Below are 27,592 nucleotides of genomic sequence, written 5' to 3' on the forward strand. Positions count from 1 at the left end.
AAGCAAGGGAAAAGGGCCCACAGTGACCGCAGAGGTGACGCAAACAGGCTCATTAAGCAACCCACCTTGAAACAGTCATAGACTCTAACTGACCAGTTACAACCAGGCATGGTTCCTGAGACTTCCAGAAAAGAGAGAATTCCCTGTGTCTCCATACTCCCTTACTCAGCCCTGTAACTGTGGCTCCTCCTCACTCCCTCAATGCAGACAGTCTCTCCTTTGCTGTCCTGCCCACTGCTCCTTCGTAGTGATTCAATAAACTCCTATGTCTTGTTCTGCCTCAGGTGAATCCCCTCCCCCCACCCCACCATGCCACCGTCCCCATTCAGTCCAGACGCCCCACAGACATGAACGTGTTAAGGCAATAAAACAAACATAAAAAAACTAAAGCAAAACGAAACGATTTTAGTAGAAAAGATAATGCTCCAACTGAGTTGAAATGCTTCTCTTTTAATGAGCTTTTTGTTATTTTGTGGTTTACCTGTCCTTTCCCTTCCCAGGGCTATCAGCTAAGGAGACTGTTGGGGTCCTCCTTCTCACCAAAAGAAGCCGTGAGAAGTAAGCGGACCTGTTGGTGGCAGACACCACCACCACTGGATAGAGAAATTTGCTGTGAAGAGCTTACGTGGCTCATTTGGAAAGTGTTATGTTGAAAACAAAATAATTTTTTGAGTGTTCTAAATCACTGCACTTAGGGCTCCTATAATAATGGAACTGAAACACAGCAAGATGACAGGGCTAGTATGCATTGCAGATGATGAGTATGGATAATTTTTGCAAGTACAAAGAAAGTTTCATCTAGCCTCATACTAGGGCAGAGATTTTCATTGCCTCCAATCTTATACATTTCTGAAGAAATTAAACAGCAAACCTACTCCCCAGAACTGGGCTCTGATTATAAGGAAACCTCCTGGAAACATCAAAACCTTATTTGATGGGGCGCCCAAGTGGTTTAGTCTGTTAAGCATCCGACTTCGGCTCAGGTCATGATCTCACAGTTCATGGGTTCAAGTCCCATATCGGGCTCTGTGCTGACAGCTCAGAGCCTGGAGCCTGCTTCTGATTATGTCTCTGACTCTCTGCCCCTCCCTCATTCATTCTCTGTCTCTCTCTTTCTCAAATATAAATAAACATTAAAAATATATATTTTCTGAGGGCTTTTTTTTTTATCATATAATTCCAAGTAAAACTGAGAAGTAAGAAGGATGCCAAAGAGGGGTCCAAGAATCCTGGAATGATGCCAAAATGTTCATACCCACTAAAACTCTTGCCAGTGATCAAAAGAGAATCTTGCAGAAGTTCATCTAGAACCGGGCCTTTAATAGACCTAATTTTATAACTCGTGATTATTGCTGTTGTTGTTTAAAGCAGAAGAGCAGTAGCTATGTAAAATTGTGAACAAGGGCTACTGAAGGAACGGAGACATAACAGCAGATTCTGTGAGGAGGAAGAATGAAAACAACAAAACAGAGAAAAGGTGAAGGGGAGCAGATTTTGCCACCCTAAAATATGCTTCTTTGACATAGTGATTATTTTAAACTGGTTATTTTTAAAACACGGCGGACAGAAAAGCTCTAAAAATCCAGCAGAAGTTACCCTTTTGGAAGAAGCATGGAAAATCTCCACTGGTAAGGATAGATCTCTTACCGTACTAGAAGAGCCAATTTCTAGAACTCTTACCAATGAAGAAGGCAACAACTTAAAGCTACTTAACAACCTTACCCTTGTTTACTATGTTTTCCCTGGTAACCTCCCGTAACTGGTGTCCTCTTTATCCCAAACATCTCTTCTGTCTTTAGCTGAAGATGGTATTTAAGGTGATGGCTTTGGTCATTTCAGTGTTACTTGGTTTTCCTGGGTCTCTCCCATGTAGACATATTATTAAACTTTTGTTTGTTTTTGTACCGTTAATCAGTCTTTTTTTTTTAATTTTTGTTTATTTATTTTTGAGAGAGTGCAAGCGGGAGGAGAGGGCAGAGGGAGAGGGAGAGAGAGAGAGAGAGAGAGAGAGAGAGAGAGAGAGAGAATCCAAATAGGCTCCATGCTATCAGTGCAGAACCCCATGTGGGGCTTGAACCCGTGAGATCAAGACCTGAGCCAAAACCAAGAGTGGGATGCTTAACCACCTGAGCCACCCAGGTGCCCCTGGTAATTAGTCTTATATTGATTTAATTATCAGACCAGCCAAAGGACCTAAAAAGGAAGAAGGGAAAACTTTTCTTCCCCTACAAAGGGCGTTCAAAACACAGCACGCTGGCAAGTGCAGAAAAAAGATGTAAAAATTAATAACAGAAATCTTGTTTAAATGAAGACAGGAGGGGTGCCTGGGTGGCTCAGTCAGTTAAGCCTCTGACTTTGGCTCAGGTCAGGTAGGATCTCCCAGTTCCGGAGTTCAAGTCCCGCATCGGGCTCTGTGCTGACAGCTCAGAGCCTGGAGCCTGCTTCAGAATCTGTGTCTCCCTCTCTCTCTGCCCCTACCCCACTCACACACTCTCTCTCTCTCTCTCAAAAAAATGAATAAAACTTAAAAAAAAATTAAAACAAAAATAAAATGAAGTCAGAAGACCAGAAGGGGGTAGTTTACACACCCTACTACAGTCATCAACAGGAAGAAAGGAACCTTGAAAGTGATACCACTTAAGCTACACTTTGCTACCTCAGCAGGAGGAAAAAAGGTTTTTCTCTGCTCCCCCCCAGCTCAGCCAATGAAAGACAGCCACAAATCAGCTAATGAAAAGCCGTTATACTTTGAACTCCAAGTTTACTACAATGGACTCTTTTCTTTATAACCCCTCACAACTTCCCTTGTTCTATAAAAGAGCATTCCTCTCCTTGTTCTCTGCACTTGCCTATAGTTTTGCTGTAGTTTGCTTGACCTAAACTGTAATTCTCTGCTATTTCTGAATAAACTCATTTTTGCCGGTAAAATAACTGACAGTGTTATTTTTAAAATTAACAAAGATAACAGCTTTCTATGTGTTTCAATCTAGTGAGCCAGTTAATGATTTTCAACCTGTAAAATAAGTGATGTATACGTGATGACGTAACTAAGTATTACGAAAACACCTTGGGTAAAAACATCCATGTTTAAGAAGAGAGATTTTAGAAAAAAAATTATTTTAGAAAGGTTTATTTGGGAAGATTTCCCTTAAAGATGGTCTAAGTAAAAACTGAAGTTTTGATTCTTCAAGAGAGAGTCTATCAGTCACTTATGGGAGTGTGGTACAGTACAATGAACAAAGCTCTAGAATCACGGAGCTCTGGCATGTGTGATTGATATATATATATAAATATATATATATATATATAGTGATATATATATATATATATCACAATATATATATATTTTAATTTACATCCAAATTAGTTAGCATATAGTGCAATGATGATTTACCCATTTAGCCCATCCCCCCTCCCACACCCCCTCCAGTAACCCTCTGTTTGTTCTCCATATTTAAGTCTCTTATGTTTTGTCCCCTTCTCTGTTTTTATATTATTTTTGCTTCTCTTCCCTTGTGTTCATCTGTTCTGTGTCTTAAAGTCCTCATATGAGTGAAGTCATATGATATTTGTCTTTCTCTGCCTGGCTAATTTCGCTTAGCATAATACCCTTCAGTTCCATCCATGTAGTTGCAAATGGCAAGATTTCATTCTTTTTGATTGGCATGTAAGTGTCTGATGTGTCTCATTTTCCTTATCTAAAATAGGCTTCATGTGCCTACAGAAATAGAGTTGTAATGAAGATTAAGTTAGTTGGTATCTTCTAAATATTTGGTACACAGTAGAAATTCAGTATGTGGCGGTTGTATTAATGACATTGCAAATTCTCCATCATGGTAAGTAAATGAAGCGTTCTGAATTTTCTTATGTATGACTAGGCAATATTATTCAATAGGGTACTAGAAGACCCTGGCTAGGCATATGACCACATTCTCTGTTGTTTCCAATTTTAAGACTATGAACTATGAGACCTCGAGATTAGTAAAGAATTATAACCTTTGGGCAGTTGGCCTGCTATGGTAACTTGCATTGGCTCTTCTGAAAGCCAGATGTCACATCAAATTAAGGAAGGGAAGGAATTAACATAGCATTTGCATTTGTCCAATACAGTTCTTTTTTTTTTTTAAGTAGATATTTCAACTAAAGCATTGGAAGTCATTATGGTGGAAATGTAGAAATACCAAAATGATCATTCCTTTTTATTTGGCGTAATAAATTCACACAGAACTTATATTTTATGAACTTCCCAATATTCAACTGTTTTTGATCTACAAAAATGACAAGTGCATATGGTTCAATGTAATCATTGCTAAATCAAAGGTAATTGATTCCCTGGTTAATTTAAGTGAAAAAATGAGACAAGCAATAAAAGGATGCATAGAATTGAATATTACATATTCAAATATTATATATTTGTCAAATAGCATGCATATGAGAAACTATATAAAGAAATAATTCAAGGGAGAATATAAAGCTGTCAGTGGCATTTGCTGGCCTCATAAGCTTAGCTTCATATCCAGCAACTGGTCTTTCCAATTCAGACTCAAATCTGAACCTCATGCAACTCTTCAGCTTCAGAATAGGAGAAGATTTTAGGCTTCCTAACTGATATGGTATGCATTTCCAAATTGCAATGCTTTGTATATTTTTATCCTTTTGACTTTTCTGGGCTCTGAGAATTACTGCTGACCCTGGGTAACCAGTAGAATAATGGGACTTTTATTGAGTGTTATAAAAGTAGGTGAGCTACTGACTTAAAGATGATGAAAATTGCTTTTTCTCACATAAGCCCTTGACTTTGTTTAGATTTTAAAGATTTTTTTTTCTGGAGACATTAGGATACCTTGATGAATTTACTAACTGAAGATTTTGGTGTAGCAATAGTAGCAATTAATGAAGTAAGGTTTTACTGATCTCTTTCAAGACTATTAAGCCCCAAGGTTCGTCAGACTATGAAGATTTGCACCTTTCTACTTTAAGAAGCCATTTTATTTAAACAGAATCTCCTGCCTGTATTGGCTAATGGTAGAAATTCAGAATAATTAGCTAAATTAATTGTTTCATGTGGCTGGTCTTTAGAACGTTATAAACTGTAATGGAATTACTGAGTTGAGAGCAATTAATGGAATGTACTTCGTATATATCCTAACCAAATGCTATACCTGTCATTTGTAATGACCAATTAAAAACTATCAAAAGAAAACTGTTGATGAATCTTAGTGCCATCAAAATAAGCCATCTAGAACAGTTTACACATGCCTTATATCTGTATAGTTCATATCACTTCAGAATCTGAAGTTGTTTTGGATACTGTCATTTAAGTATTATGCTAATGCCCCATACTTTTAAAGAAGAAAGTAAAAGTTTGGAATACTTCTAGGTTTTTAAAACCTATAAATCATAGAGACAGGGACAGAATGTATGTTTCTCATATCTAGGGCTCATGTCAGATCAGGAGTTGAAAATTCAGATCCTAACACTAGAGCCACAGAGGCATTCAGATGAGTGGGAATGAGGGTGGGGCCTGGGCGGCTCAGTCGGTGAAGCTTCAGACTTTGGCTCAGGTCAGGATCTCATGGTTCATGGGTTCCAGCCCTGTATCAGGCTCTGTGCTGACAGCTTGGAGCCTGGAGCCTGCTTCAGATTCTGTGTCTCCCTCTCTCCCTGCCTTTCCCTTGCTTGCATTCTGTCTCCCTTTCAAAAAACAAATAAACATTAAAAAATTAAAAAAAAAAGATAAGTGGGGATGGCACAAGGTGTCAGGAGCAGAGAGGGAGGGACAGTGAGAAATGCAGAGAACTTGAATGCAAATAGCCTTTTAAAGGCACTAAACACCATTTAGCTCCACTTAGCTACCCCTTAGATGTTGCCCTATGGAAATGTGGTTCCAGTAAAGCTAGATACTGTAGGTTTTCAAACAAATACAAATATGTGGAATTTTACATGAAATAATCACACATCTAAATGTTGATAACTAATTCAAATTTTAAGGCCCGTGGGTCAAATAAAACACATCTGTGGGCTGTCAGGAAGCAACTTCTGGATTAGATTCTAACATCCTCTATACATATACACATGCTATTAAAACTGGCAGATGTTGAGATGCTGTCCTTCATTAATATTTATGACAAAGGAAATGTTTTTAAAAAGAAAGTAGGGTATTTCATGAATTGACAGCTAGTAGGTGCCCACTAGGTTGCTACAACATATTCATTATTAAGAAGATTAAAAAAGACAGATGTATTCACTGCCATTCTCTGGTTTATAAATAGTTTAGTTGAGAAGAAAGGGATTTCGTGATAAGGTTGTAAATTATTGGGAATGGTATACTAAGAAAGGATCAAAGTTGTATATAAGGGATGATTCCACAAAATCTGAAGGCAGAAGAAGACTTTTCAAGTTCCATACAGCATCGTGTAATGTTTATTACACAAAAATAGGGGAGGGATAGATAGTATGGAGAAGGGAAAATCTGAATTTTTTTTATCCTAGATTGTTGCTCTTGAAATGAAATATTACACTTGACAAAGTTGAAATGAAAATTTTATATGGATGCAAGTTGAAAAAAGAAACCCATGGAGAAATCTACAGATGCTATGAAACAATTTGTAGTTCCCTGAGGGGTATGAAGAGAAATTTACAGAATCACAGAGCACAATGTGTTATTTAGCTACTCCAGACATCACACAGCATCTGTTCAATGGATGAGGCAAAGGACAAAGAGTAAGGGTCTATTTCTATTTCTGGCATTGATTGCTCTGGGACCTGGAGGAACAGAGTGCCACCTTTTGTCACCCAAGTTACCCCATACATTAAAAAAAAGACACTGCATAGCCCAAAGGTATTTTGAACATCAGTTTTGACATCTATAAACCATTTGGAGACTTTAAAAATCAAAATTGTGCAAAGGCAAGAAATGCTATTTTCCCTTTCCAGGATTTACAGAATTAATGAAGAATTGCAATGGGCAGGAACCAATCAGATTCCTATTGGAATACTCTTTTTTTGCTTTACATCCCTCCTCATCCTGGACCTCCTCATGTTTCTTTCTTTCTTTTTTTAAATGTTTATTTTTCAGAGAGACAGAACATGAGCAGGGGCGAAGCAGAGAGAGAGGGAGACACAATCTGAAACAGGCTCCAGGCTCTAAGCTGTCAGCACAGAGCCCAACGTGGGGCTTGAACTCATGAACCGTAAGATCATGACCTGAGGTGAAGTCGGAGGCTCAACCAACTGAGCCATCCAGGTGCCCCTCCTCATGTTTACTTCTAAGCAATGTTCTTTTCATCCACTTTTGTTTTGCATTTAATTTAAATGAAAAAGCAGCTCTAGGCACATTCATTATTTAAATTGCAGTCTCTAGAATCTCCTTTGGAAATTGAGACGTCCATATATGTAAGGCTGAAGTTAGGTAAAAAGAGAAGCTACATGCTAAAATCCAGGGCCACAACTATAAGGCATGAATTACATAAAGTTCATGGTCTTCATTTGTGTCCTTCCCAAGTTGTCCTTTGCTAGCTTTGAATGAGATGCTAATTATATTTGACTTGTATTCTTACCTTCCTTCTTTAGAGAAATGTAAATGAGGAATTTGAAGATTAAGTTATTATCTATATTTTATAGATTATCTATTTTATAGATTATCTATTTTATAGATTGTATTTAAGATTATCTACATTTTATAGATAAAAATATACTTACATCTCCCTTACAGCTTGATGCACAATATAGAAAAGAATACTTTTTCTATCTACTGTAATTATACATGAACTAAATAAAATCCCCAAATAAAGGCCAAAGAAAGAGTTCACATCTTATGGAAGAAAACATTCTCTTCTATTACCTAATGCCTGATTATCAAGAAATTAGATAAGTGCGTATTATTTAATGTAAGCTATTATCCTAACCTTCCAGAGAATTGACCTCAGTAAGTACCATGTACTCACAGTTTCCATCCGTTCAATTCTCCGAATTACTAGTATATTTGTTGTGTATGTGTGTGTATATATGTATATACACACACAAACACATCGTACACACACACACATGCTTTTTTTTTTTAATTTGGAGGAATTGACATAAAATCAGAGGCCCAGTACATAAAACGGAGATAAAGGATTATTTGCAAACACTTGGATGTTTTACATACTGAGCCCAACACAAGACATGTATCTACGTGGTTATTAGCATATTACCAAATTCTATTGGGGAAAGAAATGGATTCTTAAAACATGCCTGCTTGCAAGTGCTCTCTTTCAAACCAACTCCTGCCAATACCATACCTTCCGGAGGGGTTTGAGCTTAGTCTCCATGATGAAATCATACTTGCAGAGCTCACAGCAGCGCGTGTCTGAGCTCTTGATCCACTGGTGGAGGCAGGACTGGTGGACAAAGCGCAGGGTGCCGGTGCAACGACAGGGTGTGATGAGGGGGCTCTCTTCATCCCCTTCACAGTGACAGATCCTGGGGAAGGACAAGGCAGTCAGGATGAGCTCTCCCAGAGGACATTGCTCCCCAGTGGATTACTTCCCTCACTCATACGAGACTGTATTAGAAACTGCAACCTAAGAATTAGAAAGCATGGACATTTGACTCCAACTTGATGCTAGAATGGAATCTATGCCCAATATTAATTTCCTTTCACTTGCTACTCATGCTCATATTGTTAAGCATTAGATACTAGTAACTCAAAAATGCACTATCATGTCATTCCGATACTAATGCCAGTTTTAACGGCACAACTATTGAGGCATATCCTCAGCTTAATCTATTTAATACGTCAGTGTCTGTGAGCATCAGCTTGATTTCATATATACAAGCATTGTAAGGAATGTTTTAACCTGATAATTTTGCTGTTTTATTTTGGTGACAGCTTTATAGAAGCATGATATATAATTTAGTATCTATGTGGAAGAATTCTGAAAAATTTTAACATGTTACCAAAGAATAAAGTGAGTATTGAAAGTTCAGATTGGAAATATTACAAAGATTTTCCCAGGAAGATGCACATATATTTGGTCCCAATTAATGACCTAAACTGTCAATAATCACCATTGTTTAACAGTCACAAAGATTGCTGGTCGCATAAAGTTCAAAAACAGTGAATTCTATTGCTTTAAAATGTTAATTACTACATCTTCCAAGGAATTCAGAATTCAACTGGTTTACTGAATTCTTATGAACTTGAATGTCATAGACTCACAGTCTATGAAATCTTCATTATGTTCATCTACAAATTAAAAAAAGTTTATTTCCACATTAGATGGGATAAGCTTTTCATACCTCAAGATTGTAATTCAAATCTCAGTACTTCACTAATGCTTGTGATTTAGAAGTTGTTAATAAATTTGATTAGAAGTATTTTTGGAAATCTTTTAAAAATATGAATGGCGCATTTCCAAAAAAAATCTGTAGAGTTACTTTTTTGAGCTGAGTCACAGCGGCAGACTTGAAGAATGTTTGAATTTCTGCTCTTTCCTTTTAGATCTATATGCCCTATTCTCCAGAAGCATAAGTTTTAAAGAATGGATTTTTAAAACGTATTTATCAATCTCAGCTGTCTCCCAGGGGAAATGAAATGGTTGCTCTAATTGTTACTGCAGTAAGATACAGGAATTGAAACCAAGCCCTTCCCTAAGCTCAAAATAAAGAAGTATGACACAGTACAGTAGAGTTTTGAATCTCTTTTTCTCTTCTTTTCTTTTTTTTTTCTTTTTTTAAGTAGGCTTCATGCCCAGTGTGGAGTTTGAACTCACAACCCTGAGATCAAGACCTGAGCTGAGATCAAGAGTTGGGTGCTTAACCAACTGAGCCATCCAGGAACTCCTTGAATCTCTTTTTCTTAAGTAAAAATAATATAATAAAAAAGGAACACTGACTTCTGAAGTCCTTAGGGTGGGAGTGATGAGATGAGAGCCTAGGGAAGTTCAAAGTCAGAGTCCTCGTTCTCCTGAACTGAGGTAGAAAGTAGTAGTGTTGGAAGTAGCAGCATATATAAGAGGCTGATGTGCTGGGGAAAAATTAAAAATTACTGAGTCTATTCTTTAATATAAAAGTGTATACTTTGTATCACACTTGTCAATAGAGTATTAATCTCATGATAGGTGCTCAGTAGATGTTTGTTGAGTAAGATTATTTCATTAACAAACTATAACTTATAAGAGCAAACAGTGAAAGCAAATCTGGATTTCGATAGCACTTCATTTGCTTGCAATATTTATTTTTGGAGCCACTGAAACCTAATGAATTATATAGCATGAGAGGTTGATATTTCTTATGTCCTTGAACCTCTCATCTCTCTGCATCCACACAAAGATACTCCTTTAGGTTAGGGGTCAGCAAACTATGGCCCAATTCTTACTGCCACATGTTTTTGTAAATAAAGTTTTACTGAAACACACCCACAAACATTTGTTTATGTACTGTTTAGAGCTGTGTTTGTACTATAACTATAGAATTCGGAGTTGCTGCAATGACCATATGGCCACAAAGACTAACATATTTACTACTTGCCTTTTTACAGGAAACATTTGCTTACCCTTGCCTTAAATATGGTGATTCTGAGTTAAAGACAATACCTGAATATTACCAACAATAATAAAACGAAGTTTACAAAATATATTACGCCAACAACTGCAAGTAACAAAAGTTGAAGTAAAGGTTAGAGAAGCAGACAATAAAAACAAAAGTCTCTCCTGGCCTGGCATTGAAGCCTGCTGATCCATGAACAGTCTGCAGGGGGAGCGGCAAAATCTCTCATTTGAAAAAGAAAAATTTGCAATTAATGCCATCTGATAATTCTTTACTAAAAAAAAGACCACGTCAACTGCTGCACAGCTGCCAGGATGATTCTGAGGTCTGATTTTTTTTTTTACTGATGTGAAAAAAGTAATTTATTCATAAGAAGATTTAAACAAAGACCTTGTTGATTACTCAGTTCAACCTGACCTGAACAGTTCACTGATTGTAGTTCAACTTCCTATGTCTTACATATTCCTTTCTAAAATCTTTTGCAGAAACTGTTACCTGAAGCATCACCAGTAATTTCATTTCTTCATAAGATTAAGGTTATCTCTCACAGGGAAAATCAAAAGCTTATTTCGTTTTCATTAGTATTTCACGAGACTTATTTTTACATGATTTTAGCGTTTTGCACCTTTGCTAAATTATCCCAACCCAAGTTGAACCCCAAGACCCTTTTTCAAATCATGTTGAGATAGATTGTTGAAAACGAACTTAAGAACTAAATACCAACTTCAAATATCTACTAGAAATAAAAAATAATATTATGCCATTATGAAAAGAATTAAATCTTAAACTGACATATTTTACACTAACCACAACTGCTAAATTATAAATGAAAGCATGGTAATAAAACATAGACATGATTTTTCCAACAGAATAATTGTGCAGAGAAAATGATTTTAATAATAAAATTGCATTGTAAAATATTCATAATTTCAATGCATTTTTATCTTATGGGAAATAAAAGCTTGGGAACTGAGTGATTCTATAAAATTATTGGTGATTGACATAGGTGTCTGTCACCTAGTGACAAGAATAAGCTGAATTCACAAATTTTATTTGCACTGTACTTTTTTAACTGGCTGCTTACAGTCTAATCGGTATACGTTGAGATTTTTACCATTTATGACTTGAATAAACTTCTACTTCCATATAACTTCTAGCTTTCTGTGAAAAGCAGACCACCAAATAGTATTTAGCAAATTAAATTCTGGAAATTGTGTGTGTGTGTGTGTGTGTGTGTGTGTGTGTGCGCATGCTTAGTCCTTTCCTTAATGTTTAAGTTTTAAGAAAAGCAGGTTTTTGTTTTGTTTTGTTTTGGTTTGGTTTCACATATCTTAAAATGACCTCCACTGCTCCCAACCCCCTCTCTTGCCAAGGCTTCTTGGCTCTGGTAGAATAGTATTTTTTTCTACATAAGTTCTTTTTTTAAAAAAATAATTTATCACTGAAAAAAATCTTCATGAAGATCATATTGATCATGTAATTTGGGGATTTTTCTCATTCATTCATTCATTCATTCACATTTTCTTTAGTTCTTGCTATACGCAAAGAAAATCAGACAATAGTATCAGCATGTGGGGTGAATTACCAAGGAGAGAAAAGAACCTGGAGGCAGGTACCCATTTGAGCAACTATTACAATCACCTAGGTATTAAGAATCTGAAACGGGCGCCTGGGTGACTCAGTCGGTTAAGCGTCCGACTTCGGCTCAGGTCATGATCTCGCGGTCTGTGAGTTCGAGCCCCGTGTCGGGTTCTGTGCTGAGTGCTCAGAGTCTGGAGCCTGTTTCAGATTCTGTGTCTCCCTCTCTCTCTGACCTTCCCCCGTTCATGCTCTGTCTCTCTCTGTCTCAAAAATAAATAAACGTTAAAAAAAAAAAGAATCTGAAACAATGTTGTGACTCTGGGGAGGAAACTGGAGCCCCTCAGTCTGCAGAATGTGTAGAGATGCAGGGGGCCTTACTTGCATTCTATGCCGGCTGTGGTAACAGAGACCATTTACAATATGTAACTCCTAAAGGCAATCATCCCTATTATTTTGAGACAGCCTCTTAACCTTCTCTTCCCATATTCCATGCTATTCCCCACCCCCCTTTTCTTTTGGCAAATCTTTCTGATCTACCTCCTCACTTCCCTGCCTACATTTTTTTTTTTTTGTAAAATTTCAATTTTATTTGGCCAGTGTGTTCAATTCCAATATTGTGGTAGAAATGCCTGAAAACTGTCAACATTCAGTTCGGCTCAAGCACTCCTGACCGTTACCCAGCCTGGAAATGGAGGTTCTGCCTGGCACGGGCCTCAGGTTACCCTGGAAGTCACAGAACGGGGGTCTGGCTCGGGAAGGACAGGGGGCTGCCTGGGGCTCGGCCGGCACCCACCATCCCTCCAGGCACAGAAGGCCCCCCACCTCCTCCACCGTGCCATACCCCTCCCCAACTAAATAATCTTTGAGCACAGTCATTACAGGTACAGCTATGTTTGTAATTACTTAATTTGGATGTTAATCTTTACTCAAAACTAATTATCATGCTTCAGACTTTGGCATTCATTCTTAGAATTCACTCTACTAAGCTAAAAATGATTAGAATACATGTAGGTGGAAGTCATACTGAAATGTATTAAGCAGTGGATGAGAAGTTAGTGCTCAAGTAAACAAGTGAACAGATATAATTTCTCTCTCTTTTCGAGAAATACAGCATAGCAGTGAAAGAATAGCAGACTAGAGAAAATTTAATTTTTAATTTTCATTTCATTTCATTTTTAACAGGGAAAACCTGGACTTGTTCACAAGCAGAACTGAAGGTGCCATAGATAGGTGAAAGTTTAAAAAAATAGGCAAGGGAACACCTCATTGTTAAATGAAGATGTCTTGAGAAGTCAACAAAGTATGGGGAAAAAATACACAGGAGGTAAACACATGCTTTCCCTGTGAGCAAGAGGTAGCGGGAAAATGCTAAGTGAAAATGGTAGAGGCAGAGGGGTTGCAGTAGCTGGGTCTGGGGAGGGGTCTTCTTATCTTTCCTGACATAGGAGACAATGCGTATGTTCAACAGAAGGCAGGAAGGCATGGGGTTAAGGTATTAGAGAGGCTGTAAGTAATTAGAAAAAGCCACTTGGAGAATGTGATGGGAAATTGTTCAAGCATGACTATTAGAACCGGGGAGCAGCCGTGAGGTCCCTGGTAAGATTAGACAGCACAAATTTACAGTGGACATCCTTAACACTGACTGGAGGCAGCAGCATTCAGCAGTCAGAGAGCAACTGTAGCACAATCTAACGCATGATCTTGAGATCAGGAAGTCAGAAATGGGAAGGACAAAGGAGTGAAGGATTCTAACGCATCAGGGAACACAGTGTGAAAACAGTTGGTCATAAGGTCTAGACTCTGAGCTGGGAGGAGAGTGAAGACATCTCGTGGTTCATGTATCATGGGGAAAGGATGGGTTTGAGAGGCTGGAAGTTATGATACTGAAGAATTGATGTTGAAAGTGGGAGGAAATGGGACAAAGACTGTCTACATATAGCATATTCATATCCTTCAAGGATGAACTAATAACTTTTTTGTGCTGCTTTTTATTCCCACCATCACAGAAAAATTAAAAAAAAAAAGAAGTTATTTGGTGTTTGGGATTCACAAGCAAACCAAATCCTGATTCACATGCTTGCTCTCTGCTCCAGTAAACTGGAGAGGTTCTCAGTTTACATAGTTTACTCATGTGTAAATGAGGCAAAAAATACCTCTTAAGGTGTCCTGAGGATTAAAGGAGATAAAAAGGCGCAGTACTTGGCATGTTGTAGGCAACCAAGTATTTGTTAATTTTATCATGGGATATTCGGATCCTACTGGTACTACTACTAATTTTGTTTACCTATATCATTGCTTTCACTGTACTGGGACTAATTGTTGTTTTTAAGTTTATTTATTTACTTTGTGAGAGAGAGAGAGAGAGAGAGAGAGCGAGAGCTGAACTGCAAATCAGGGGAGGGGCAGAGAAGGAGACAGAGAATCCCAAGCAGGCTCTGCACTGTCTGCACAGAGTCTGATTTGGGGCTCGATCCCACTGTGAGATCATGACCTGAGCTAAAACCAAGACTTGGATGCTCTTGGTGAGCCACCCAGTGCCCTGATGGCGCTATGTGTTTTTGACAGCTAGTTTGGTAAGTTGGGTAGAGTCAATCCTTGTAAGACCAAGTTCATGAATTCTGATTCCATACAGGTGAGTTAGCTTCTGCCACATTTGAATCCTTACATCAGCCAAGTCACAGACATGTCTCAAGGAAAGGTAGGCAAAGCAGTGTATTTAGATCTGTATATTGGGTGGTCTCAGACAAGTTTTCAGACAGTTGGTGTTCTCATCTTTGAAATCCTACATCGCTATTATAAGGCTCAAATAAGATATATGAGAATATGATACAAAATGTAAACACCATTCCCAAGTAAGATATTATTGCCAATATATATGTGACCAGTAAAATCAACAAAAATTGCTCCTAGGTAATAAATGCAATGGATTGCATGTTTTTATAAAAGCAACTCAATTTTTCATGTCTGCATTTCAATTTGTAGGATTCTGTCATTCTTCGTCTCAAAGATCTGTAGTGTAAGAAAGGGAGATCTATCTTACTACTGAGATTGGTTTTTTGGTAAGCTACAATACCCTCCATACAGTCAGGTCTGAAAACCTTTTCTAATTATTTATTTTTCCTGGTTTTCTTTTTGTTGTTGTTGGCTAACCCCTCCTTTTTGTAACTTTCCCCTTTTTGGCTTCTGCGGCTACTAGCCTTAAACTTGGGAAAATTGGAATTAGAAGGGCATATAAGATGACCGTAGAGATCAAATAGTGATTTCTTATGAGGAACAGACCAAAGATGTTAGGATTCTGGAGCCTAGGAAGGTGAGAAATGATAGGTGAGATGATACCATGATATGACTTTGTAGGTGAGATATCACAGTAAGAAATGACAGGGAAATAATCTAGAATTCAATATATCTAAATTCATGGCTAAGTCTTTTCCACAAAGCCAAAATTGTAGTCAGGGGCATCTGGGTGGTTCAGTCTTTTAAGCATCCTGCTCTTGATTTCGGCTCAGGTCATGATATCATGGTTTGGGAGATCGAGCCTTGTGTTAGGCTCTGCACTAATGGCACAGAATCTGCTTGGGATTCTCTCTCTCCTCTCTCTCTGACCCTCCCTTGCTTGTGTTCTCTTTCTCTCTCTCTGAAAATAAATAAATAAACATTAAAAAAATTGTAAGTCGAAGGGGCACCTTTTAAAGTATGAGTGTAGATGTCAGCTAGACTTACTGTGATAATTTCACAGTATATACAAATACCAAATCATTGTTTACGCCTGAAACTAATGTAGTTATATGTCAACTATAAAAACAAGCTAAATATGAGTGCGATAGTTTTGGGACACATACAGAGAACTATTCATTCCCATATTTAACATTTTGGAGGGAGGAAAAAAAGCAAGAAGGGGAAATTACCTGACAACTGTAGATATGTGAAAAGATATTTTGTGAAATGGCAGCTGGTCTTATTTTGTCCCACAACTGCAGCTAATGAACAGAAGTTAGAGGAAGCAGGGGCACCTGAGTGGCTCAGTCAGGTAACTGTCCGACTCTCGATTTCAGCTCAGGTCATTATTTCATTGTTTGTGAGTTCGAGCCCCACGTTGGGCTCTGCACAGGCAGTGCAGAGTCTGCTTCAGATTCTCTCTTTGCCCATTCCCTGCTCTATCTCTCAAAATAAATAAATAAACTATAAAAAATTATAAAAAAAGAGTGTATTAGAAGTTAAAGGAAACAAATTTCCATGAACTATACACACACACACACACACACACACACACACAACCCTAGAGCTTAGACATAATGAACTCCTCCCAGGAGAATGCAAATTTCCCATCATTGAAAGTATGTAAATATAGGGGTGCCTGGGTGGCTCAGTTGGTTAAGCATTTGAGTCTTGATTTCAGCTTTCAGCTCAGGTCATGATGTCATGGTTTGTAGGTTCCAGCCCTGGATCAGGCTCTGTGCTGATGGTGTGGAGCCTGCTTGGGATTCCCTGTCTCCCTTCCCGCCCCTCCCCTGCTCGTACTCTCTATCAAAAATAAATTTAAAAACATTAAAAAAAAGAAAGTACTCGGGGCGCCTGGGTGGCTCAGTTAGTTAAGCATCCGACTTTGGCTCAGGTCATGATCTCATGGTTTGCAGGTTCGAGCCCCATGTTGGGCTCTGTGCTCATAGATCAGAGCCTGGATCCTGCTTCAGATTCTGTGTCTCCTTCTCTCTCTGTGCTTCCCCTGCTCGTGCTCTCTCTCTCTCTCTCTCTCAAAAATAAATAAACATTAAAAAATTAAAAATAAATAAAAAGAAAAAAAAAGAAAATACTCAAATATAAGCAGGGTATTTATATGGTAGGCATTGTGTCAAAGGAGCTCATGCAAGGGCAATTAAACAACATGAACTCATATTTCTTTTCTAATGTTGCAATTATGTTATTTTTTCTTTTCCACAGACTCATTTCCACTCCCTCCCTCCTTGGTTAGCATTTCTCCTTTGTTTGTCCTGGGAGTTTTGTACTTCATCTTCTAGCATTACTCCTAGACTTGTGGTTTTATTTATTTATTTTTTTTTCAACGTTTTTTATTTATTTTTGGGACGAGAGAGACAGAGCATGAACGGGGGAGGGGCAGAGAGAGAGGGAGACACAGAATCGGAAACAGGCTCCAGGCTCCGAGCCATCAGCCCAGAGCCTGACATGGGGCTCGAACTCACAGACTGCGAGATCGTGACCTGGCTGAAGTCGGACGCTTAACCGACTGCGCCACCCAGGCGCCCCCCTAGACTTGTGGTTTTAAAACATCTAGTGGATATAGATCCAATCTCTGCCTCTCCAATAGCCAGAAACTTCAGCTAGTTCTCTAACTTCATTAATGTGGTATCCTCAATAAGACACTTGATGCTTCCTATATCTCACCATGTCTTAAACTAGCTTTTCTTCCCAAAGATGCCATTCCTTAAGTATCTTGCTCTCAGCTTGCCTTTATCTTGGAACCTCCCATATACTTTAGACTCTATATTCAAATTGTCATCAACTTGCCAATATTTTTCTCCCTCAGTGTTTTCCATATCTTCTTTCTTTTCATCCTTACTGCTATCTCCCTAGTAGTTTTGAATTGTCAACAGGTACATGAACGGTCTTTAAGTCTTTGCTCTTTTCAAACCATTCTCAAAACATAGTTATTCTGATTTTAAATACTGTCACTCTTCAAGAACTCTACCATCATCAAATAAAATCCAAATTACTTCACCTGCTTTTTATATGACCTTCTGTAATTTATATTTATCTTACCTATCCTTCTGTATTTCCCACTAAATCCCAATATACAGGCATGGTAGCATGGTACAAATTTACCAGCTGATAAACTGTGGGTTTTGCCACAAATAAGTTCCTACTGTGCCAAGATCTTGATTCCTATCAGCCTGGAGGTTAGGTAAAGGATACTGAGTGTATTCTCCCTTAACCCTCGTTGCTTCAGAAGTGTTATCATGCTCTACATGTGTCAAAATATAAAATATGTTGGAAAACTCTGGTGTAGTTGTTAAAAGTACAATCAGCGTTAGAATCATGGTTCTGCCTCTGTATGTCTGTTATATTACTTAATTTCTTATATTTTCAAGTTCCTAATCCATAAAATAGGAAAACAGCAGGGTCCATACTTTATAGGACTGTTTACAAGGATAAAATTCAGGGATAAATAAAGGTTAAATAGTATTTTTTCAATCAATACTGAGATGGTTATTGCATTCTGGGAATATCTGCCTCTGGAAAAATCCTCAAATATGATCTCATACCTGTGATACCCTCCCTCTAATGATAATACCTCATCTAAATTGCAGCTGTTCTAACACTCACACCCTTAATGGAACAGCCTCTAGATCTTCTTTCCCTACAATGCTCCTTCCATTTCCTGGGGTTTCATTGCCCTTAAATTCCACACTACACAGATATGATCCTTGGTGTTTGTTAATTATCTCATCTATGCAAGTTCTGATATTATGGGCTACATAAATTCCTGTTTATTCATTTTTGGGGGTAGGATTTTCTTTGTACAGAAAGAATAGCATAATACTGAGTAATTTAAGTGAAGGCAGTGTTAAAAAGTCAGGGTAAAAATGGTTAATTACTAGACCAGAAATGGATTGGGAACACTCTACTTTAAGCGATTATTTAAACGTGTACAGAGCAGAAAAAAACAAATAAATGAAAGAAAACAAACAAACAAAAAAACCCATGCATAGAGCAGAGACCAAAAGAGATAGCTTAGTGAGATGATTTAGCAATTCTCAGAACTCGTTACCAACTACCAGTGTTCTGTTTGTGTTTTGGGAAAATCACTTATAATGAAAGTGAGAAATGTATTATCCTTACATATACCATGCACTCTTTAATTTGCATTTGAGGAACTAAACTGAGGTGAACCAATTTTGTATCCTATCTGAGTATCAGAGGAAGTCAAGCAAACCGATCTTTAGTAGAAAGGAGAAGTAACTCTTAATAAGCAGCAAAGGTGGGCACTATTTAATATTATTCTTACTAACATCTGTTTCCACCAACTCTTATTGATATGGAATCAGCATACATTTTTAGAATTAAGAAAAACCTTATAAATCAGATTTCTAACATTTTCTTTACAGAGATGAAATATTTTAAGTTACCATTCAGCCTGAGATTAAAAAATCTTAATAACTCTGGGGCGCCTGGGTGGTTTAGTTGGTTAAGCATCCGACCTCGGTTCAGGTCATGATCTCACCGTTCATGGGTTTGAGCCCTGCATAGGGCTCTGTGCTGACAGCTCAGAGCCTGAAGCCTGCTTCAGATTCTGTGTTTCCCTCTCTTTCTGCCCCTCCCCTGCTCACATTCTGTCTCTCTCAAAAATAAATAAACATTAAAAATTTTTTTTAAAAATCTTGAAAACTCGAATTAAAAATATAATTATGACAGAAGAATAAAAATATTCTACAGAGAGCTAATACAATTTTTGTAATCATAAGATTGGTCATTCTGAATCTATTAGACAATCTGCAGATAAGTGACAGTTCTTCACACAAAAATGATTTTTTTCAAGTGTTTTGTTTTCTGAAAGGGATATTTTCAACTCAGAAACACTTGGTACTTAGCATGACTTCCTGAGTTTAATTTCACGCCCTAATTTGTCATCACTGACTTGTTCAAAACCTCAGACCATCCGCAGAGCTGTGGTCTGAGTAGTGACATAGCAATGTCCCTGGTTCCTAACTTGATCCCAGAGCTGATACAAAGTTGCAACTAATCAGCCACATTTTCTTCTCACCAGGTATCGATCACACTGATGGAAAACAGCGAGAAGATAATGATCACCTTGCTGTGCCAATAATTGTAGCAGGAGGCCAGTTCTTATTTGAATTTATAGGTATTTTGGTTGTATGAGCTGCAATGGGTTGGGAAGATTCTATTGGAATTGCTCTTCCTGTAGCTGTCATCACCTCTGGTGATGGTTTGATCTTGTTGATACTGAGTTTAAACTCTTGACTGGGTTCAAGGATTCTCATAGGGACTCCTCTATCATGTACAGTCTAGTGATTTAGTCTCATCGTGGGCTAGGTCCTCTTTGAGGACTTTCTGGGAAGTTTGCATGGGTTCTTGGAGCACACTAGATTTTTCTGCCATGTACAGGCATGTATGGTCCCAAGAGTCCCAAGTGTATCCAACAACAGAATAGAGTTTCTCAGTAGTTTTAAGATCAACTCAAACTGTCCAAACCCTCCAAGTCAGGAGAGACCTGAGGATGGATAGAACCCTTTGGAATAATCCCTCCTCTGTTAACTATTACTTTGTTGCCCTATCCTTACTCTCTTGTTGAGCTGAGTACAATCTACTCCTGGGTAAAGGAGGTGATTTTCCCCACTACTATGCATCTTTTCAGATCCTACCTTATAATTTTGGTGACATACAGATGAGTAAATAGGTAATAAATGTTGAATGAGCATACTGATATACTGATTTTCTCTACATTCTCACACATGGCACAAACATTCACTTTATAAGTCAGTTTTGAGATCTTTTTTGGGTTTGTTTGTAAGACTGATAAAATTAAACTAGAGATACTCCTAAGCAGATATTCTTAAACTTATCAGCTGCATGCATTGATGTGACAGGAAAAACAAAAGGACACATACTTATTTGCCTTTTGTGTAGATGTAACCAAAGAAATAACATTTTCTCAGATACATAGTAGGGCTTTTGTACATACATAATAACAGAACTACCAGAAAAATTATCATTATAACTTTTTAGTCTTTTTATTTTCTGCATCTGGCAGAGATTCTTAATTCAAAGTGATTTTTTAAAAAAAAAACAAACAACACTCCCAAACAAATTCATTTTGTGATAGCACTTTCTTTGTGATTGCTAAGTGTCTGAATACTCATAACCTCATTCTCAAACATAACTTCCTTCCATTGTTTTGTCCACTCAGTAATCTTATCTGGTAGAGCATTACATCAAAGGAAGTCTCAAGTTGCCATGGATAATTTACAGAGCAGGTAATTTATTTACAGATAACCAAGAATGCATCGAATGAATTAGAAATATGCTTCTGCATATGAAGTCTTCTAAACAGGCAACTAAGCGTCTTGGCAAAATACTGATGTTTTATAGCAGGTCCAGCTACTTTGAATGCAATGAATGAATCAGTCTTTATTCACAGTTATCCATTAATTCCTTCATTTATTAATCATTAGCTCAACAGTTTGTTGTATATGCACTATGTGTGAGGTTATATAAGGTACTGTGATAAACACACAGAGTAAGTCTCAGTCTTTGCCCTTCAAGGACCTTATTCTTTGATAGTTTATACACTGGGAAATGGCACAACTAGCTAGAATCCAAGTTACAATGTGATGTGTGTCATCTCAAGTGCTGTTGTATGCAAAGGAGGGAAAGACAATGTACAGATTGCGAGTTGGGGAGAGTGGTCAAAGTCCAATGGAAGACATAGTATATGAACTGGAATTGGAGCTTGGGTGGAATTTTGGCAGATAAACATGGCAGTTGGTGGGACACTCCGTATATAGCAGATATTTTCAGTGAATGTTTTGAAGTAGAATTGACCAGCTAATCAGGTAAAAAATGTGGACAAGTTTGACAGCAACATGAAATGTTGGATAAGTCTGTAGTGGGATGTCATGCTGAAAAATAAAATAAGATTATGGAGAGCCTCAAATACATTTCCTTCATCCATTGCCAACACCTGCACACACACACACACACACAAAACGCTTAAGTGTCTTCAGTAGGAGTGGGAACATACTAAAAATTTTGAGTAAGAAACTAGTATCATTAGGAAGCTTAATCTGTGTTACCTCAGAGATCTGAAAGAAAAAGAAGGGAATATTATAAGAGTCAAAATCAATAGTAGTAAGAAGAGCTACACTAATAGTTGTGAGAATGGAAAAGAGAACACTAGATACTGTACAAGTTGGTAAAGGAGGTACCAATCTGGGTAAAGGAGGTGGGGTGGGCTGTGGGACAATGGGAGTGAAGGACAGACTGACTTTAGGGTTTCAATGAAAGCTTCTCAGGACAGATACTTAATCTACAGGGCCTCTGAGCATTTGTCACCACAGGTACCACTTAAAAACCATCATGTTTGTGAGTTAATTTTTAACTTCATTACATTGTATGGGACAGTCATTTTGAAAAACAGAAGGAAGCAGTTTCACACTTTCTCATAGATTCTAGTATCTTGGATTTGAGATATTTCAATGAAAAATCATATCTGAAAGATATTTTTGCCAAATAGCAGAATAACAGATAATTAGTTCAAATAGTAATTACATTTAAAATATGTTTTTCCAACTAGCAGTAGAATGACAAATATCTAATTAATAATGTGGTTCCTTACTCCCTCTAATTCAATTTTCCTAGTATGTAGTATATCCAGAATTATTCTCATACATTTCATTGTCCCAACCATTTGTTTCTCTGGGATGGAAAACACAATTTTGTGGATCCAAATGAAAATGCCTTAAAAAAATAAAATCGTATAAATTTTATTTATTCATAATCTTTACAGAACAGAGCTTCCACTTATGCCAAAATAAGTTTCTTTTAAAGGTATGTGTGTGAACATTATACATTGTCATTTGGAGAAATAACTGAAAACATAGCATAATCCTATTAAAAATTATGTGCATAAAAGATTAGAAGGGAATATATCAAATCTTAATATATCTAAATATATTAAAATCTAAATAGTGAATATCTAGCTAGGTAATTAAGTTTATTTTTCTTTCAAATGTTTATTTATTTTGAGAGAGAGAGAGAGAGAGAGAGAGAGAGAGAGAAAGGGGGGGAGGGACTGAGAGAGATAGGCAGAGAGACAGGATCCCAAGCAGGCTCCACACTGTCAGCGCAGGGCCTGATGTGGGGCTCGATCCCAACTGTGAGATCATGACCTGAGTCGAAATCAAGAGCCATTCAACCGACTGAGCCACCCAGGTGACCTGCCAGGTAATTAAGTGTAAATCAAAATAGTTTTCTCTGTTTTTAATTTTCTTTACAATAACCGGAACTACTGTGATAATCAGTAAAAGAAATATTAAAATAAACAAAAAAATATAAAGGCTTAAGAATAATTCTCCACTTCTACTTCACTTTCTTTTTCTCATTCTCTAGTACTTTGACAAATTCATGAATATATATTTGAACAATTTGGAAAAGTGTTTTGTCTTATTATCAGTAAATGTGGATTGCTCTACTGTTCCCTTCCTGCTCAGCTTCAGAAGCAGCCACTCTTTTTCCTCATAAAAAGCTTAAAAACTCATTATTTTAATTTTTTTTCACTTTTTAAGATTTTTAATTTTAATTCCAGTATAGTAAACATACAGTGTTATATTAGTTTTGGGTGTACAATGTAATGATTCAACAATTCTATACATCACTCAGTGTTCATCATGATAAGTGTACTTTTAATGCACTTTACCTCTTTCATCCATCTCCCCACCCACCTCTCCTCTGGTAACGGTCAGTTTGTTCCACTTTAGTTAAGAGTCTGTTTCTTGGTGTGTCCCTCTCTAGGTGCAGCCCTTGTAACATTTTGGTTATGTAGTAACCAAAGGATTTCCACCCACTGTCATTTATATTTTAACAGAAATACAAACTTGCAGGTGCTAGCCTTATCAGTGAAAGTCTCCAGTTTATACCCAATATATATATTGATTTGAAGGACAGAAAGTGTTCAGAATACTTTGTCCCTCATCTACGCTCCACACGTATATACCAATACCACAGATATCTTATATTATCTGAATTCTAAGTATATAAAACTTGATACTTCATGCAGCTATGGTATACATCTATGATCTACAAAAGTATGTGTACTCAAACATTCCATTTCTGTATAGAATTCTGCTTCAGTTCCTTAGAAGCTAAAACCAATTTACCCTGTTGTTTGCTAGCTGAAAGGGGTCTCTCAAGCTCCATCATCAGCATTTTCACCTGCCTGGACTTGTGGATATGTTTCAACTTTCTTTTTTTTTTTTGACATCTCTTTTTTTTTTTTTTTTAACTTGTTTTATTTTTTATTTTTTTAAATTTACATCCAAATTAGCATATAGTGCAACAAGCTTTCAGGAGTAGATTCCTTAGTGCCCCTTACCCCTTTAGCCCATCCCCCCTCCCAGAACCCCTCCAGTAACCCTCACTTTGTTCTCCATATTTATGAGTCTCTTCTGTTTTGTCCCCCTCCCTGTTTTTATATTAGTTTTGTTTCCCTTCCCTTATGTTCTCAATACTCGTCACTGCCCATGGAGTCTTTCTTGGTGCCTGGCTGTGATTTCATTTTGTATTCTTGTGATTTCATCACCTTTTGAACTTTTTCAACAGCATTTTTCACGACGACATAATCTAACCGATAAATTGATATCATTTTTCCTCCACACTCAATATAATCATAATGAATTTCATTAATTATGTACACCAGATGGAATCATTTTGTATATCGCTTCCTTATTTTCTTTGTGTTTTTAAAGGTCTCTGAAGCAGCTGTCTTTATTTGAAGACAAAAACTATATTTAAAAAAGTGAAATGTATAACTTCAACAAGCAGTTCGATGAAAGATAGGTTAGAACTTTTTTCATGCACAAACTACAAAAGTGAAAAACGTAAGTGCAAACAAGGAAGTACAGAAGTAAAACCTGAAGTATGCGAGATAAATAAAAGAGTGTATCACTGTCATGACTAACTCCCAGTTTATTTTAGTTTTTGATGATGTATAGCTGATAGATAATAAGAAACTAGTAACATTCCTCTGCTTTCTTGATGTTGATGGAGATTGTATCTTTTTTTTTTTTTTTTTTTTGATGCACACAGCAAGAAAGAAGGTAAAGTTCTGGGCTTGATATTTAAAAACATCTTCACTGTCATTGTTATGAAAGCTGCTTTTTGTTTTCAAATTTATTTTAATTTTCAAATACCATCTTAATGTGGTTATTCTTGAAAGAAGTACATCATGAATACAAACTGATAATATCTTTAGTTGGATTCATAAAATAACATTTTACTTGAATGTAACTGTAACAGCTTTATCTGTTGTAGATTATATATCTATTACATGTATATGTTATAAACATAAATATGTATATTTCATATCATAATGAATATTCACATTATATTAGTGAATCACAAAGTTTGTTGATTTCTGCACTTGATCCCTTAATGGCATTTGACAAAAGGTAGGGGAATGAAATCATTGCACATGGAGCCAAAAAAGTCCATTCACATTACTCATCATATCATTATGATAAATATATTGAAAATTAATCTGCATGCAAACTTACCACTGGCAAAGGCATGAAGAAGCTACAAAACTTATGCACATTTGTGAGCCTTATTTTTGCATAGAGTGGAATTTAGGCCAAGATGTCTCCCAAGGGATGTTGAAGAATATGGTTGTGAGATCAGGTGAGAAATTGACACAAATGCTCTTTTAACTGGGTAGGTGGCATCAACCTATGGTTGTACTTGGTCACATTAGCTCAGTATTTGGGAAGGTGGGTGGAGGTGATGTGGAAGAAGAAGCATATACTTTTCTTTTCTATTCTTCTTAAGGTTCTTAAGCAAATTTCACATAATTTTACCCCAAACTTTTCTCTTACCCATTAACGACATACTATATGTAGTACATGATGCAAAATGATAAAAAATATGTAAGTCATGACTTTTATGATACATCTTTGTATTTCTTATGAAGTCAATAGTCATGATATAATTTAAAAAACCATCCTTGCAAGAATGTTCAAGTCATTATATGTCATGGGAAATTAAGCAGTTAAATAAGAGAGAATTGATCTTGAGCTATCTATCACAAAAAAGTGCAGGATGCCAGTGGATACAGATATTTGCTTCTATGACATTTCTTTTCCCACAAATACTGAGTGTCTTAGAGTTTTGAAGTTGGAGAAGCCATCCTTCTAAGCACTTAACATAGCTCTCTAGCAGTAGGATAAGACCTTAACCCTGTTCTCTGCCAACCCTCATTGTTAAAGAAAGTGGACCCCTGTGGAACATGTTCATTACATGCAGGTAGCCGAGGATGCCATCCACTATATGAAATGTTCTCATTATAAGGACTCATGAAAGAAATTTTGCTTAGTCATTCTTCATTACTAGCAAAAGCTGTGTTTCATCTGAACACTTGGTGTGCTTTTCCGTGAAATCTGTTTCTTTGCTTTGGCCACTGTGCCTATGAAACTTAAGTTTGTAGTATATCTCCATATATGCATTTTTGTAGATTTAGTATCATTCTACCCTTATTTTCATGTGTCCTGATTTTCTCAATTTCCTATTTTATCCTTTTGGAGTGTATGTGTGTGTATATATATGTGTATATACACACACATATATGTATATATACATACACACACACATATATCTACACACATATGTCAAGTCATTGAAAAAAGGAAAAAGAAAATAATCAAATACAAACATGTATCATGTCTTTGAAAAAAAGGAAAAAGAGAATAATCAAATACAAACATATATCTGTGCCCTTTATTTACCCTGTGTTTTCCTGTCTCTCATGTACATACTTGCAGCAGGCTCCGTTTCCTTATACTCCAAAACTCCCTATATTTACCCATCGCAGCATGAACACCTGTATTACAATTTGTTTTCTCATCTGCAGTTGCTACTTCGGTGGATCTCAAAATTTGTGTGTATCAGAATCACATAGAGGTCCAGTTAAACTAGATAGCTGGGACTTACTCCCAGAGTTTCTGATTCAGTAGGTCTGGGTTGGGAGCCAATAATTTGCATTTTAACAAGTTCCCACGTGATTCTGATGCTAGTGGTGTAGGGACTATATTTTGAGAGCCATGGATTTAGTTGTTTGTTTGCTTTTTCTACAGTGTCATTTGCAAGTGAATTGCAACTAGATGAGAAATTTGAGGTCTGGTCCAAGATGAACATTGTAAAAAGCAGCTGCATCTTCTATTTCCACCAATAAACTTCTCAAGTTTAAGAACCACTATCCGAAATGGTTTCAAGAGCTGAAGGGAAATAATCTGTACCAGTTGTTCACCCCCAGGCTCCTTTTTAGTGTTTCTGGGTTATAGAAGTGTTGCCAAGTGAACCTGCTGCCCAAAGTATGGTTCTTGCAATATATGTATCTTCTGGGCATCAGTTTGTTCACCTGAGATTGGGTTTAAAAAATCAGTGATTCTCAGCCCTGGCTTCATTAAAGTAATCTGAGTTGCTTTTAAAAATGTACCCATGTTGAGACATCACTTCCAGGGGGATCGGGATGGGGTCCTGGCAGGAACATTTTTTTTAACTTGCCAGGTGAATCTAACACATGCCCTAGATTGAGAACCACTGGATGAAGTGATCTTTCTCATTCTTTCTAGCTTGAACTGGTATAATTTTGAGGCTTTCAAACCAAGACTCCTCTCATTCATGGAACATTCTGACATTGTATGTGACTTCTATTTCACTCTAGTTATTTATTTTTCTT

At 37.1% G+C, this 27,592-nt stretch overlaps 1 protein-coding gene across 5 annotated transcripts in view; it reads right to left on the reverse strand.

Moving 5' to 3' along the window:
* The window catches only part of MARCHF1 (membrane associated ring-CH-type finger 1), an 87,421-nt gene that overhangs the window by 46,094 nt on the left and 13,735 nt on the right, over positions 1-27,592 (reverse strand). For all 5 annotated transcript variants that reach the window (XM_049631278.1, XM_049631274.1, XM_049631276.1 and 2 more), the window contains exon 2: positions 8,283-8,463. In XM_049631278.1, coding sequence (XP_049487235.1) covers positions 8,283-8,463 — 181 coding nt within the window. The remainder of the gene's footprint in view (positions 1-8,282; positions 8,464-27,592) is intronic.

This window comes from Panthera uncia, chromosome B1 (assembly GCF_023721935.1).
Source record: "Panthera uncia isolate 11264 chromosome B1, Puncia_PCG_1.0, whole genome shotgun sequence".
In the NCBI taxonomy this organism is placed as follows: Eukaryota; Metazoa; Chordata; class Mammalia; order Carnivora; family Felidae; genus Panthera; species Panthera uncia.